This window comes from Porites lutea, chromosome 7 (genome assembly GCF_958299795.1).
Source record: "Porites lutea chromosome 7, jaPorLute2.1, whole genome shotgun sequence".
Lineage (NCBI taxonomy): Eukaryota > Metazoa > Cnidaria > Anthozoa > Scleractinia > Poritidae > Porites > Porites lutea.
This window is the reverse complement of record NC_133207.1, coordinates 19,472,709-19,489,317: the sequence shown is the minus strand read 5'-3', so window position 1 is coordinate 19,489,317 and position 16,609 is coordinate 19,472,709. Positions and strand designations below refer to the sequence as shown.

General features: G+C 39.8%; 3 protein-coding genes across 3 annotated transcripts in view; 1 reads left to right on the top strand and 2 right to left on the bottom strand.

Moving 5' to 3' along the window:
* Positions 1–4,885, top strand: part of LOC140943460 (carbonic anhydrase 2-like) — an 8,820-nt gene extending 3,935 nt beyond the window's left edge. Inside the window, exons 5-8 of the mRNA XM_073392552.1 lie at positions 390–482; positions 1,999–2,068; positions 2,854–3,023; positions 4,474–4,885. Coding sequence (XP_073248653.1) covers positions 390–482; positions 1,999–2,068; positions 2,854–3,023; positions 4,474–4,641 — 501 coding nt within the window. The 3' untranslated portion in view covers positions 4,642–4,885. The remainder of the gene's footprint in view (positions 1–389; positions 483–1,998; positions 2,069–2,853; positions 3,024–4,473) is intronic.
* Positions 4,886–8,048: 3,163 nt separating this feature from the next.
* LOC140944560 (uncharacterized) lies at positions 8,049–9,074 on the bottom strand. Its single transcript, XM_073393683.1, has one exon. The coding sequence runs from the start codon at positions 9,072–9,074 to the stop codon at positions 8,049–8,051; it is 1,026 nt and encodes a 341-aa protein (XP_073249784.1).
* A 32-nt stretch (positions 9,075–9,106) lies between these two features.
* LOC140944559 (uncharacterized) lies at positions 9,107–12,691 on the bottom strand. Its single transcript, XM_073393682.1, has one exon. The coding sequence runs from the start codon at positions 12,689–12,691 to the stop codon at positions 9,107–9,109; it is 3,585 nt and encodes a 1,194-aa protein (XP_073249783.1).
* Positions 12,692–16,609: the final 3,918 nt, after the last annotated feature.

Genomic DNA, 16,609 nt, shown 5'->3' with positions numbered 1-16,609 from the left:
GCAAGAGTGCACTTTTAAGGGAGCTTAATTAAGCAAAGGCGCGGCTTTTTGAGTTAACTGGAAGTGATCCTTTTTAATATGCCTTGATGCTACCAAATTTATCTTGCTAAGTTTCTTTAACCTTATAGAGACGCTACCCAAACATTTGGGCAAACGCATTGCCCAATAATGCAAGACGTCCACTTTCGGTTGACGCGCGTCGCTAAAAAACGTCCGTTACTTAAGCTCGCTAATTGTTTTTTTTTTCTTCCTGTCATTAAGGGTGTATTGTAAACTGACCGACACTTAGCTGCATATACATCCTAAAAACGTAAATAATACCCTACCTAACTAACTCGCTGAAATAACGGTTGCGTTATGTTATCCTAATCTGATTTCTTTACCACTAGATGCATCTTGTATTTTACAACTCTCTCTATGAAACTTTCCAAAAAGCAGTCTCCAAGCATGACGGCTTGGCTGTCGTTGGAGTCTTTGTACAGGTAACTCAACTGAAACTGTGTATTACGTAACTCATAAGTTTTCAAACAAAGGATTAGTCTAAGATGCATGCCATCTCAAACGTCGAGTGGAAAGCTATTTGCTTTTCACCCTGTGGTGTGATTCTGGTTTCTGTGGGCGCAAGCGATTTTGTAAAATAAAAAGTAGCTATCTTGTATCGGAGGACAAATTCATCAAGGGCGTAGGGTGAGGTTTTGAAGGTGTAGGCAAGGAAAGAAAGGTGGGACCTCTGAGGGTACTGCATACTAGGTCTGGAGGCATACTCCCCAAGAAAATTTTTAGAATTTAGGAGCTCAGAAATGCCATTTCCTTCGTTTTCCGCAGGACATTTTCAGTAAGTTAATACGAAGGAAACTGCAATAGTTAGTTGTTTAATTTACATCTCTATTGTTATCGATAAGGTACAGTGTTTGCCAAAAAAGGTTAAAACAGTGACGCCGTCAAGAAGGTTACAAGCAAAGGACGAGACGTCTACCCCTCAGACGGGCAAATAATCCAAAATATTAAATGCGAAAGATTTATCAACCAACCCGATTTAATGATAAAATGCTTTCAGGAAATTTTTTTTTCAGATTTCAGCCGTATGCACGGGCGTACATGTGTATATTGACCGTACGCTCCTGTTCATTAATAATTCGCGAGGGGAATCTACGAAGATAGTTCGGATCTTCTGGGAAACTGCCCACCTGCCCCTCCCCTAACCCAACATTTTGCCCCAAGTGAGACGCAAATGTTAACGTTGAGTTAGGGGAAGGGTAGGTGGGCAGTTTCCAAGAAACCTGAATTGATCCTATAGTTCTACTGTGATTAGGCTTGGGCGTTCCTTAGTCAGTTTCTTAAGGTAAGCCTTGATGGTGGTGATTGTCATTGCCAGTGTGTTGAAGCCGGCACACCTTATCTAAGGATTCTTATGGGCTGTACTGAAGTGTTTCCTCTATCCCACTAATGTCACCAGTTTTGTCGTATTGAATGGGACCTCTCTGGGTTCGCACTAGTGCTAGTTTGAATATTTGCCTATCTTAATTACTAAAGTTATACTACTACAGGAGAAGTTTCTGCAATTTGATTGGCTTAGAGCAGTGGTATTTCAGCTTAATTTGAAATACCTACATGTGAAAATTACAAACCTCTTGCGGGTAGTAGTATAAACAAATAATAGCATGATTTGTACGTGATATTTGGCATAAATACCACTCGTGATATTTCAAAATTGTCTCAAATATCACTCGCCTAATGAATCGTGAAATTACGTATAACAATTTTGAAATATCACTCGTGGTATTTATGCAAAATATCACTACAAATCATGCTATTACCTATACAAATTTGTTAATTGGCGTTAAATTTCCTTGAGAATTGCAACGAGTTGCCTCATTTTTATTAACCGGCCCCACTTCTCATTCGGTGTCTAAATGATGAAATAGTACCCGCTTAAAATATCAACTAAAAAGAGTAGGAGTATGTTCTTAACCACGTCTGCTAATTGTCTCAATTTAGGTTGACGGAAAATTCAGTGAGTGGATGGAAAAGATCGCCGTGTCGCTGAAAAACATAAAGCGTCCTAACGGTAAAAGAAATCTAGCATTAAAAACTGTAAATCATAAATCTTTCCTAGACTGACTTATGGTGATTTGATGTATTTTTCACTTTTGCAAATGAATTCTCTTCGGCAGAACTTTTTCAAAGTAATACTTATATCTTGAGATTGTACACAAAGAAATATATATTTTTTTCTGAAATTCTTATCTTGGTCACGATTAGGCCTATGTGTGAAAGGGTAATATCAATTTTTTTTGGCCTTATTTAACATCTGTAAACCTGGAGAAGGCTGTTATGGGCAGCCGAAAATATTGATATGAAAAAGCAATACACGTTGTTATGATCAGCTTTCAGTAGTCTTTACACTTCTCGTTTTTTAGTTTTTATTTGCTGGTCATTTTGAGGTTTGGCTGTACATATTTATTTAATCGCTTCCACCATGGTTACAATACTAAGATAGAACGTAGTTTTGAACAAATTACACGAAGGAGTGGCGATGGTGCGGGACGCAAAACAGAGCGATGCTCTACTTTAAGTGTGTCCCAATAGAAATTCTCTTTGAAAAACCCTAAACTTTACGAAGAAAGTATGAGCTCATTAACGTTTTTAAGTCACCCATCTATTTTGCAGGTTTTGATTGCCTATATTTCTTTTGTTAGTGATTACAAAGATCTGAAACTTGCACTAACAATTCAAATTAACCAACTCTTTCAACTTTGAGCCTAATTTGCATATACGGAGGGGGGGGGGGGGGGGGCTATTGTCTCTTTCATCCCGGTACAATAACGCCAACCAGTTTTATTCTCTACCAAGGGATCCGGTATCATCTGGGAGACAGCATACCGCTGGCCAGCCTTATTCCAGACTTAGCTTCTGTAAACGCACCTTACTTTACCTACAAAGGGTCCCTTACCACCCCACCCTGCTACGAATCTGTCCAGTGGATTGTATTGGAAAACCCCATATCCGTCACTGAGTCTCAGGTTAGTTTGATTAAAAATTTCGTATTTTTCTTAAAGCTCAAAATAGAACGCGATAAAGTTAATACTAAAAGCAAGTATTGACCGGCAAGTATTGATCAATGACATACTCTTTGATGAGTTCAAACTGGAATGTGGCGTGCCTCAGGGTTTCAGTCTAATTCCTATACTGGTTAGGCTGTATACGAGTAAGCTCTTTGAGATTGTCAAGTTCATTGTTACAAAGGTCTACATTTATTTTAGTCGTAATCTTAAGTCAGACCTGCTTTTAGAAAAAGCATGGAAAATCGCATATCGGATATTTGTTTGTGGATGTTGAATGACAATCTTAAATTGAATGATAGACGACAAAACTGAATTTCTCATTTCTGGCACACCACAAGAGCTTGAAAAGGTCGACATCACGAGTATCCGCACGCGTGGTTAACCCTGACATTCATCCCGTTCCTACTTCAAGGAATCTCGGTTCATGGTTTGACTCTAGGCTCTCCATGTCGAAGCATATTACAAAGAACTGCGGTTCTTAATTTTTTTATTTGTACAAATGTCAACCGAAGCACTCATTCATGCAGTCGTCTTGACTACTGTAACCGCTTATTGTATGGCCTTTCTGGTTCCTCATTAAATAAGCTACAACATGTGCACTAGAGAAAGTTTGTGCAAGACTGATTTTTTTTTTAACGAACACAAGTTTTGTCACGTAACGCCCTATACTGTGCAGTTACTCTGGTTAATAGTTAGATTTAGAATTGATTTTAATTTTTTTTTTTTTAAGATTCTTTATAGTTTAGCTTCGTCCTATTCTCTTATTTCTCGTAGGCGTCTATCGAGATATAATCTTAGGAATTCAAAGGATAATCTTTTACTTAGTTATCCCAGTTTCATATCCAAACTAACACTTGGCGATAGGTCCTTCACTTGCGCTCTCCAAGGCTCTGGAATGCTTTGCCATTCGATGTCAGATGCGCCAAGCTAGTCTGTTGATGTTTTCAAGGTCCCTTTGGCGACACCGCGCGTATTACCCTGGCAACCAACTATTTGCCATACTTTGCACAAATTATTTCGGATCTCTGCACGAAAGCAAAAGGGCCTTAACATAGAAAGGTTTACTAGCAAATCCTCTAAAAAAAGAAAAAAAACAAACAAAAATTGAAATGCGGTAATGGGGGGGGGGGGGGGGGGGGGGGGACAACGATAGCGGCAACCCACTTAACCCCAACAACAATTAATCATATTTTGCCCAAATTGTCCTCTCTGCACGAAAGCAAATAGCGCCCTGATACAGAAAGATTTACTTGCAAATCGTTTAAAAAGAAACAAAAACAGTTGATATGGGGTGAGGTGGCGACTACTACTCACTCCACCTTTGTGTTAACAATGCATCGTTAATGTAATCAGCTCCAAAAAGAGTCATTCTAATACTAACATCAAGACTTGTCACAATCTCTCTTAGTTGGAGATCATGCGAACCTTAACATCAAAGGATGGTAACCATTTGTGCAACAACTTTAGACCTGTGAAGCCACTGAATGGACGGAAACTCTTAAAAGGACCTGGCGAAAAGACGTTTCCTGGGGAATTTAGGCGTCGCTTGTTTCTTCGAACAATTAAACAGCATTAAGACACAGCTAGATGCCGATATCTAAGAAATCGTGTATTGTGTTTGAGTTTTATTATCAAGGAATATGACCTTTTCGGGAGATTAAAACTCGACTTGCTTCTTCATTCACTTCAATTTAGAAAAATAGCTCAAAGCGGAATAAAGCTAGCCTCAGACTTTCTGTTCTGCACGTTAACGCAGGGAATTCTTAAGACGATATGTTAACCGAGATAATTGTCAAAGGGTATTTATTTCTAATTTTGAATTGGTACTTAAAACACTTTTGTGAAACAGCTGCATTTACACCTTGCGGGATCACTGTCCGCATTCCATGCATTGGTATAAAATATTGAGCACTGTCACCAATCCCCCTGGCCGTGTGTCATTTATAGGCTGCAGCAGCATGAATAATATTTTCAAAACCTAACCGTGCAATTTTTCAGTTTTAAAGCCAAATTTCACCCTGCACCTAGTCAAACTTAACGGCTTAGAAAAACCTAGTGCTTTCCTAGTCGTCCCTCCTCCAGTACCTAACTAATTCAGAAAATCAGACGTACACCGATCTGAAGAACGGGCCTCCATTACCTCTAAAAGTTAATTTAGTTCTGTCTGTTTTTCAAACTTATTAACAGCCTTTTTTACCGGGTTTCCGTTTTTCTTGTGAAATTATGTCATCCCTTTATACCCAGAATGACCCGGTAATCATCTCAGCACTCCGGGCTGGTTCTAGTAGAGAACCTGCACACCACGGCCCTCACAGTGAAATCCTACCGCTTGCCCGGAATTATTGTTCTCTTTTAATAATCTGTTCGTTACTTCAAACACATATAGCAATATGATAATATTCTAGCCACAGTCACTCTGAATTTTGAAACGAAATTATCTATTATTGATAAACTTTTGGAAACCCATTTTATCCAAAGGTGCTACTTGGCACATTTTTCTCAGTGATGTTTCTTTAACCGTAATTTTCTCCTAATTTGGGCAGTAACCTCTTCTACGAACTTCAGAGACCTTCTTTCTTAAGTTCACATGCGGTTTTTTTATTACAAAAGCGGAACATTTATTAAGTACAGTTATTATTACTTTAGAACAGAAATTCTTTTCCGTGTTGACAAATAACTAATAGAATGATTTTGAAACTCCTAGAATTGTGACGGAAAAACTCACTGCACTTTTTCTCTTACATAATGAAAAAAAGTCTGAAGTCAAGCCGAGTCGCTAAAAGAACTGTTTCCGTCAGTGTAGATAAAAAAAAAATCGATTTTAGTAATCCTCTTTTAATTTGCTACGCTAAGAGATGCATTGCTTCACGCCCCTTTTCCATAGGTGCTAAACGCCACACACAAAATTAAAACATGAGAATTTGCCTGCTTTAGTCAACCCACTATTTTGAAACCACATTCAGTAAACGAAGAAAAAAAGAATAAATGCAGTGCCTCATTTTGTCCCAAAGTTGGCACGTTTTTTGTTGTACAAAAGGTCGATATTTTGTTGAACTAACTTTGTCTTTGGACAATCACCACTTTTAGGTATTGAAGTTTAAGAACTCTTTTATTTTAAAGTATAATTAAGAGGACAAAATACATGAGGACAAAGCCGTTTAGCTTTGGCACGTTTTTCCTTGAACTGATGATTGCGTGTCTATGGACACTGACCTCTTTAACTATTTCTTTGTTTTAAAATAATTTTGAAAGTACTTAAGTTTGACCCGGATCTAAGCTGTTAAAAAATTTATTCCGGATCTGATTTATTCACGGTTGAGTGTAGCTATTGACAAACTATCTATTTATTGAACATATTTAATGAATTTTATGACTTTTGTGAAAAAAAAGTTTCTTCAGAGATATTAACATTTTCACCAATTTAAATTTCGAAGTAAAATAAAGTCTGATCGATACAGTTTGTAGAAATTCAAGAAATCTTTTGTGTCCCTTAAACTTTTAACCAAAAAACAAGGAAACCGCGGCACCTTCATGCAGCTTATAAAGTGCCTGACAATTTGCAATATTGACCGCGGAAATTATTTCACAAGTCAATGAATTAGAAGTCTTATCTTTGTTTATAAAAAACCAAGGCTTTTTAGCGTCTTTTATATCTTTTGAACCGTTCCGTACGCAGCATTTACGTACGTAAATATGGAAAAGTACATAAACGATTTTCATGATGCAAAAATTACGTTGAGTTCCTTTTGTGGTGGCACCGATGCTATAAAAACGCTATTTCCTTCGATGTTTAGGGCAAACATTTTTGTCTGCACAAGGAATTACCTACAAGCGGGTGAAATTCTGAGCAAAACACAGGTTAAGGTGAGCCTATTTACTACTAAATGCGATAGGATTCTCCGTCAGTTAAACTCGAGCTCGAACTTTTTCTGTTTCCCCTAGCTAAAACAAATTCTATTCGTTTTTATTATCCATTTACGCAGTTTGCATTTACATTTTAAGCTGAATTTTGTCTGAACGTTACTTGGGACTACAGTCGTTTTTTTATACTTACTATTCGTTTCACCTGGATCTTGTTTCGCTGGCTATTCAATTATTGAGGAAATATATTTAACTCCTTAGTGCCGAATAATTCTCCCTTTTCCCACCAGTTTTGTGTTATTTTGAATTGGAGAATTTAATCGATGACGAATTTAAATCAATGACTAAAAGATATATTTTGAGATTCACGTAAGACAAAAGGATTGCATGTTTGACATCCTATCCAATTGATATAGTCCAATATAAAACCGAAAGTGAGAAGAAGTATATTTTGATATATATTAAATCCTTTGAAGCTCGTTAAGCCGTAAGAATTGTTGACTTGATAACGGGGAATTTTTTCGGAGTTTTCTGCATTCAAATTATTTCATAATCTAAGGTTTTCCAAGCTTAATAATAACTATAATATTTGTTTGTTTGTTTATAACAGTCAGAAAATGCATTTGTTCAAGTTTCTTCTTTTGGTTTTCGGATTCTGTTTGGTTTTTGCTAAAGCTGAAAGCGAGATGAAAGATGAGGAAGCGTTCGTGCTGGACGAACTTGACAGCACTGCATCAGAAGATGGGTCTCCTTATCTGAATGAAGACCCAAAAGAAGACACAGGAGACCCCAAGATGATGCCAGAAGAAGACTCCAATGAAGATAGCCAGAAAAGGCTCTGTTATTTCTATTCCAAGACTGTAAGTTCTTAACAAAACAAAACTAAACTATCTCGACAAATCTCGACAAGTCTCGAGTCAAGTTCCATTCAAGAGTCCGAGTTCAACAACAACGTCACATGACCGAAACACGTGATAATTGTCAGGACGTACATAATGTAACGCAACTCGAAATGTCACTAACATTTCTTCCCCTCCCGAATTACAGGGAAGCTGAAATTCGAATACATTTTAACTGAAATACATCTTTAGCTCTAGATCATAGTTCTCCGAAATGTTCTTGTTACACATTAATCTGATTACAGTTCGGTGCCCGAATCTCCAGCGGGGAGATTCTAGTTATTGGTCGCTTAAGGGTCTTGCCATTAACCCGTACGTCCACCACTCGCACAAGGCCATCAGGGCCAGGGTACGTCTGCTCGATACGCCCAACATTCCACTGTCTCCTCACTGTTCCGGGATCGATAACAACGACAACATCTCCAACCCGCAAATTGTCGTTACGAAAGTACCACTTCTGTCTTGATCCAATCTGCGGTAAGTATTCTTTCATCCATCGGTTCCAGACATGTCTTGTGAGCTCTTGTAGTCTTCTCCAGCGCTTTCTGGGATTAAATGGCTCGGTGTCGACGCTCTCTGGTACAAAATCACCACCTATCTGCCCGATCAGAAAGTGATTTGGAGTCAAGACGCGGTCGTCGTTAGGGTCGTCACTCACAGCTGTTAAAGGTCTCGAATTCAGCAGACTTTCTACGCCAATGAAGATTGTCTCCAACTCCTCATCATTAACTTCTGCATCACCGAGGACAGCAAAAATAGCTCGCTTTGCTGCCTTGATCATAGATTCAAAGACTCCACCAAAATGTGGCGCTGCAGGTGGATTCCATTTCCAACTCACTCCTTTATTGGAGGTCATCCGTTGTAGTTTGTCTTGGTCTATAGCAGAGACTAGGTCTCGCAGTTCCCTCGATGCGCTTACAAAGTTCGTTCCATTGTCACTTAACATTTGCTGCGGCCATCCCCTCCGCGCAGTCATTCTGACAAAAGCGTTAAGAAATGCATCAGTGTCCAAAGACGACGCCATCTCTAAGTGGCAACAATGGGTCTTCAAACAGAGAAACAAACACAAATAGCGCTTAGCTCGCACTCTTCCACGTCCTTGCTTAGTTAAGAAAGGTCCTCCAAAGTCTACTGCACAGCTCTCGAAAGGTCTGGAGGATTGCTGCAGTCTACTCTTCGGTAACGGCGCCATTTGCTGGTGAGCTGGCTTTGATCGAAATCGTCTCGCACACTCAAAACATTCTCTCATGACTCGTTTCACTTGTTCACGAACATGGACCACTAAGCATTTCTCCCGTACATGATTAATCGTATAGTTAAGCCCCATTTGATGACCCTCGGATTCATGGTAGTACTTAACACATCAACACGATGGGCTATGAACGGCTTATATTCTCTACTTTGACCTTGGATCCAGTACCCCACATTCATACTGTCCACCCAGTATGTCACTCCATTTGTAGGTATCTTGAGTGCAGAGCAAACTTGTCTTGTTAATCGTAATCCGACTAGAGCACCCAAAAGCTCTAATCTGGGGATGCTCACTGCTTTCAATGGTGCAAGCCTAGACTTTGACATAATCATTCGAGCAGTAATGTTGCCACCCTCATACACATGACGCGCGTAAACTACAGCTGTGTATGCGTTCTCTGAGGCGTCACTGAATGTATGAATACTCAGTTCTTCCACCTTAGGACTTGGGTCTTTCAAACACCTTGGGATTTTTACAAGTTCAAGGTCTTTCAATTCTCGAAACCACTTTGTCCATTCTCGCTGATGATGTGTTGGCAACAGTTCATCCCAATCCCGTGCCTCCAGCCAAGCCTTTTGTATCAACAACTTGGACCTGATTACATAAGGTGATAAGAAGCCTAATGGGTCGTAAACTGATGCTGTTCGCCTCAAAACATTCCTCTTGGTGAATTCAAATCCATCCAACTGTAATGAGTGTCTAAAGGAAAATTTATCGTCTGTGGCGGCCCACAGGACACCCAGGGTCTTGGTTGTTGGCAATTCTCTCTTCTCCAAGTCTATCTCGGAAGCAAGATCTTCTTCCACAATGTCAGCAATTACATCCGGTTCATTAGAGATCCATTTGCGGATGTGAAAACCAGCCAAGTCTCCTAATTCGGTTAGCTGCTTTCTTGTATCCTTCGCATCATCCACCGTAGGTGCGGATGGCATCAGATCATCCATGTAACAGTGTTCTAGAACTGCATTAGCTCCCAATGGGTAAGTCTCCTTGTGAAGTCTGGCATGATATTGCCAAGCAAACTGGACACAAAAAGGGCAATAACACCCTCCAAAAATAAACCTCTTAAACTCATAAACCTTTGGTGTATCCCCACTGTCCAAGTTCCTGTATAAGAATCTGTGCAGAGCCCTGTCCTCTGGTCTAAGAAGTATCTGGTGATACATTTGGCTCACATCACCAGCCAATGCAACTGGCTCTTTTCTAAACTTAACTAAAACGTCCACAATGTCACTTTGCAACTTAGGACCTGGTAGTGATTCACTGTTCAAACTCTTTCCATTTTGCTGAGCTGAGCCATCGAAAACAACCCGAACTTTGGTTGTGGCCTTCTCTGGCCTTACCACAGGGAAATGTGGAAGGAACCATTCTGATGGTGGTTTTGGCTCATCCTCTGGGACTTCTCGGATATATCCTTTACTTAAGTAGTCATCAACCACTGATTGGTAAGCCTGTGCCAGCTTCTCATCTTGCATTAACTTCTTCTCAACTGTGTGAAGGCGTTTCTCTGCCATCTGTCGGTTTGGCGGTAATTCTGGTCTTTCATGTTTCCAAGGCACCGCAACTTCATATCTTTCACCATCAAACCTGATTGATTCGTTCACTTTAGCAAAGGCTAGTTTCTCTTCAGGGGAAAGTGGTTGCTCCACCTGCGGTGTGATCCCAATAGCCTCAAGGCTCCAAAACTGTTTCAGCAGATAATTCAGATCTCCATCACTACACTCTGACTGCCTTATGCGGTAGGTATTCAGGTAACCAGTGTTACTTGTTCCAAGTCCCTCAGATGTACCAATGGTACCAATTGCTGTCCACCCTAATGGACACAGTCTGGCACTAGGTTCATTGTCGCCTCCACGAACCTCTTTCATAGGAAACAGCAGGTTGTAATAATCTGAACCAATAAGAACGTCAATTTTACTCCTTTTTCCAAGCTTAGGAAAAGGAATGTCTCTCAAATGTTTCCACCGGTCTTTGATTTGCAGCCAGTTGGTGGGTTTCATCCCACCACAGATGTTATTAGATGTTTTCGCCACAATCACTGTGTCCACCCGACCATCTAGACTCTCCAAGCCAATCTCCATGGTTGCTGACATTAAATTGACCTTCTGTCCATTTGCAACATTGATAATTACTTTTTCCTTCCTACCATACAACCCCAGTTCCTCTACCACATCCTCATTAACATACGAAGTATCACTGCCTTCGTCCAAGAAACAATTAACTTGCAAGCGTCTCTCCTCATGTTTCAGAATGACAGGAACAGTACGCAAGGCAATACTCCTCTGTGCGTGTTCTTGCACTGTTTCATACGTACTGGACTTGTTTTCCTCTGTCACGGGTGTGTCAGCCTTCCCCTCCATGGACCCAGAAGCTACTTTCTCCTCGTGAAGTAACCGATGGTGTCTGTCCTTGCATCCGTCAATTCCACACTCTCTGTTCCAAGTACATGAGTCACCAAGGTGCCCTTTCCCCAAGCAACGGTAACACAGTCCAAGCTTCTTCGCCGTCTCCCACTTCTTTCTATGTTCCATTCCCTTGAACATCTCACATCTCCAAATTGGGTGTTTTTGGTTGCACACTTTACAGGGACGATCACGTTTCTCTTCTGTGGTCCCAAAATAAGACTTAGTTGAGCTCTTTCCTCGTACACTTCCAACACTGGACAAACCATGCTTAATTTCTGATGCTTGTACCTGGTACTCAGCTTCCTCAGCAACCCAGCGACGCAGCTCTTCAAGAGACTCCAAGCTTCCCTTTTCTTTAATCCATCGATAGTACTGGCTAAGTAGAGCTTGAGGAAGTTTTTCCAGCACAATTGCGTACAATGTTCCTCCTTCCAGGTCAGCAAACTTCTTATTTTCCTTTAAAGAAACCACAGTCCTCTCCACTATGTCGGCAAATCTTTCTAGCTCTCTCGGATTATCAGCGTTTATTGGCCTCATCTTACGTAGCTCATCGATATGGGCTTGAACCTGTCGCCTGTTTCCCCCATACTTTCGATTCAACCTCGCCTTAGCTGCTTCATAGGCATGATCCGAGTAACCAAGCCCTTTCACCGTTTCGGCCGCCTCTCCTACTAAACAACTTTCGAGCCGCAACATTTTAAACTGAGCCGACAAATTTGTTTCATCCACACAACTGGAAAACGCTGCCCACCACGACTGATATTCTTTCTTGTCGCCCGAAAACTTTGGGATTCGAATCCGCTCAAGCTGTTTGTTTGCGTCGACCACGTGACCATCTTTGCCATGTGCGCTCTCAAATGTGCCGATCTGGCTTGTGTTATTTTCTTCGCTTTCCTTGCTGTTACTTCGCGATAAGAAAAGCCGAGCTTCCTTTGTCTCGTTATCCACACGATCTATCATTTTATCCGCTTCATCACCTGTTGAAGCCGCCAGCGATGCATGCTTATTATCTCCGTACAAGGTTTGAAGCGAGTCCAACAGCTCCAACAATTCATCCCGTCGCTTGTCGATGTCCTGCAGTTTTGCCGTGACATTTTCCTTGTTTGGCGTTTTCGTCGATAATTCCGCAGCTAATTCGTTCAGATGCTTCGTAATACTTGTCTTGAGAGTTCTTTTTTCTTTCTTTAACTCTTCTATTTTTCCATCCATAATTCCTCCAGCTTCAATTCTCGATGGACTTCCCGCCAAATGTTTCCAAGTTCGAACGAGTCCCTTGCAAATTCCACAATACTGGTTCCGATTGTCCAATTATTACACCAATGCGAATATCCGGTTTCCGAAGGACCAAAATGTTATTTCTATTCCAAGACTGTAAGTTCTTAACAAAACAAAACTAAACTATCTCGACAAATCTCGACAAGTCTCGAGTCAAGTTCCATTCAAGAGTCCGAGTTCAACAACAACGTCACATGACCGAAACACGTGATAATTGTCAGGACGTACATAATGTAACGCAACTCGAAATGTCACTAACAGGCTCCATAGTTCGTACCCAATATATCTCACCATGAGAGTGCCTGCAAATCACAACTTCAGGTTCTTTCACGCTTCCTACTGTTTCAGACGTCGATGTTATGGTACGAAATATACCTTACTGAATAAGTGTAAAGTCAAGTTGACTGGATATTAGTTACGAAGAGGCCAATATTCAAACATGTTGACTCAACATGTTTGCTTCAGTCACACAAACTGGTCGTAATGAGTAGGGGACGGTAGTTCCCTGCATGGTGGTCTATCTCACATTTGTATTCACATAGCTGGCATCATTACTCATTCCTTTATTACTTGTAAACTGCACCATTAGCAGTCTGGCAAAAATCCCCTGATGAGTGTTGGAAATTATTCCGGGCGAAGCCCTAAGGAGGATGCCCTTGGATAAGACTGATTTACAATGATTTACAATTTTATGGCCAAACCAAAGCAGGCAAAGCGGGTGATTCCGAGATGAAAACGAAGACCCATCTAATTTCCCCCCCCCCCCCCCCCACCACCCCCATATGTGTCCAAAAATAAACTGGTCCGTAAAAACACCGTTACATAGGCCTAGTATTAATTGGAGTTGCTCGCTTGGGATTATGGGCTCCAGACTTCCACTAATATATAATATTTCTTTGTCTTCAGTACCAGGCATGCGTCAAGGGTTCCTTTCATGGCGAGTTGTGTACGAATCAGGGTACGTGGTGATCAACAATTGGCTCTACTATTTTTGGAACTGCAGCGGCCCAAAATACTTTTATGGACATCGGCCAGTCCCACCAACCATTAATCCAACTTCGACTTTCACGGCCCCTGCCCCACGCGTTGGATAGATAGTGCGATCAGTCCGGCGCCTGATAGTGTGCTTTCAAACTGTTAATATACTTAAGTTAAGAATAAAGGTCTGAAAAATATGATAATAAAACAAAGAAAATCTAGCAAATGACACGGACCATCTGGCCTGAGAACCATCAGCACGTTTCACACTCCTACCATTAACATTGAAAGATCGCTGGCTGTATGTAGTTTCTAGACTAATTTAATCAAAGTCTCCTTAATATGGCCTAAGAACGAGAGTTTATATGACTCAATAGGCCGTGAAACCTAGGAAGTGCTTTTAGTAAAGTGCTTCCTTCAACAGAATAAGATGTAAGCACGTGTTTCTTTTTATCATCCCGCTATGAGAAATAAAGAAAATTAATTTTCTTTAAACGTTCTTTTCAAATTATTCTTTGTCTCTCAGAAAGAAATACTTGTATAAATGATCAGGAGCCTCTAATGTGAACAGTTTCCTACGCATCAAATGCAATATTACCGTGTGGAGCAAAATTTTTGTGGGTTCTGATTTTTGCGACTTTTCCAGCGATCCGCAAAAATAAGTTCCCGCAAATAAAAATTACCACAAACATTTTCCCCCCAAAAAATTTAATCCAGCGTGAATTTTCTCTAACTTAAATTCGCTACACAAAACTCTAGTACTAAGAAATTGTGTCTGTTAAATTACGTAGGGTACGAATACCGTGCAGTATTGTTTTAAAAGATTATTTCTATTGTACATACTTAACAAAAACGAAAGTAACATCAGTGCTGGGCTCTGGGTACTTTCTGAAAATTCCCAGCAAGAAAAACCAGTCTGTTCAAATCGCAAAAGTTAGTTTCCGCAAAACACAAAAAATGGCCAATCCGCAAAAATACATGTAAACTCCCGCAAAAATGTCGTGCCACAGGGTAAATACAGAACAATCTATCATCCATTCTCCCAGTCGACTCTTCCTACAGAATTTCAATAGGCTACATCAGTACGCTAATCTAGGTAGGAAAAAACTTTAAATAAAGGCCATGTTATTAAATTACATATACTAAAAAGAGAAAAGAAATACATTAACATACAGGAAACACTGGAAGTTTTCGCTAGTTAGATGACCAAAATTACAACTGGTGGTATATACAACAAATTACGTATCCGTCGAGCCATTCCTCGTCACTAGCAGAAGCCAAAAGCTAGAATTAAACTGTGACACGCCCCTTTGCGCCCTTTTGATTTTCTTTCCCCACTTTTTTTCTTTGCGTTTTGATACTCTTTTTCAGTGTCTCGGTAAATTAGCTTCACACACTTAAGGACTAATTGCTGTTCTTGCTCAAGTCCTCACAAAAAGTGAGAATTTTCTGATTTCAGTCCTTCTGAATTTTTTGTCATGACGTGACTTGAAGAACGACAGAACCTTAAGCTGATCCCTTAACCACCCCAGTGCGAGTTTGCACGCGTTTTTTAAGTTAGCATGCGGCTTTTATAACACTCATTAGATTTTAAGTGTATTTATTAATATTTCTATATACTTATAACAGGAAATCGTTTCCCCGTTTTCAAATGACCTAATGAATGATTTTAAAACGTACTAATTATGAAATAAAATGTGACATTGTACATTCAAGGTCGCGGTGATAGAGTTCGTGGATTGAAAATTCGTTTCTCTTCTAATTTTTATTATAAGAAAAAAATAGCCATATTGAAATAGGTTCACACATCTAAAGACTTACCATAAGTAATTAACACCACACAAAAAATTAAAGCTTTCCTGCTTTAATTTTGTCGACCTGAAGTTTGAAACGATCTTTTAAAGTGGCTGAATGAAAAGCTGTCCTCTCAATTGTTGTCCCAAAGTTGGCACGTTTTCTCGGACACTATCGATATCAGTTTGCGGTTGACATGTATCGACTAAAATTGTCTTTAAACAAAGACCACTTCTACGATTTGAATTTTAAGAACCCTTTATTCTAAAACACGTCAATTATAACAGAATACCAGTGCACATTGTCTTTTGATGATCCCGTGCTTCGCGTTGGCACGAAATATTGATGTGAGCTGTTTAACTTTATTTGGACTTGACCCGTACCTTCCCAAAAATTGAAACCGCTTGAGTTAGACCCATCTAACCTGTTAACAGGTATCGAGATTATTCATTTCTGCTGGGTTTGATGAAGCTAATTATCTATTTATTTATTAATGCATTTTAATAAATTTAAACCATTAAACTCCTAACTGGCTAAAGTTTAATGAAACCGGTGAACTCCTAACTAAAGTAAAGAAAACATGCAACCTTCAGGTGCTCTGCCTAACATTTACGTAATTGAACGCGGAAATTATTTTATGAGTCAAAAGACTTTCAAGTCTTGTGACCCTTGAACATGAAAAACGCATTGTTTTTTTGAAGTGTTTTGAAAAGTACTCGTACGCGTCGTTTACGTAACTTGAAGAAGTAGTTATAATAAAAGATTCTTATGATCTTAATAGTTGAGCTTCTTTTTGTGGCGACACCGATAGTATAAAAGAAACTGCTCCATTGATGTAAAGGGCATACAAATTTTTTGTCAGCACAGAGAAACCCAAGAGGTGAAAAGTCTAAGCTCAGCACAGTCTAAGGTATGGCTTCTGTTTAAACTTGAACTATGACCGAGTTTCCCTAGCTAAAACAAATTGGATTGTTTGTATTATCTATAACTTTTAAAGGTTGTTTGCTTTTATATATTTACCTGAGATTGGGTTGTTAAAATCTCTTTCAAATTTTGAAAACCTTTTGGGAGAATCTTTTC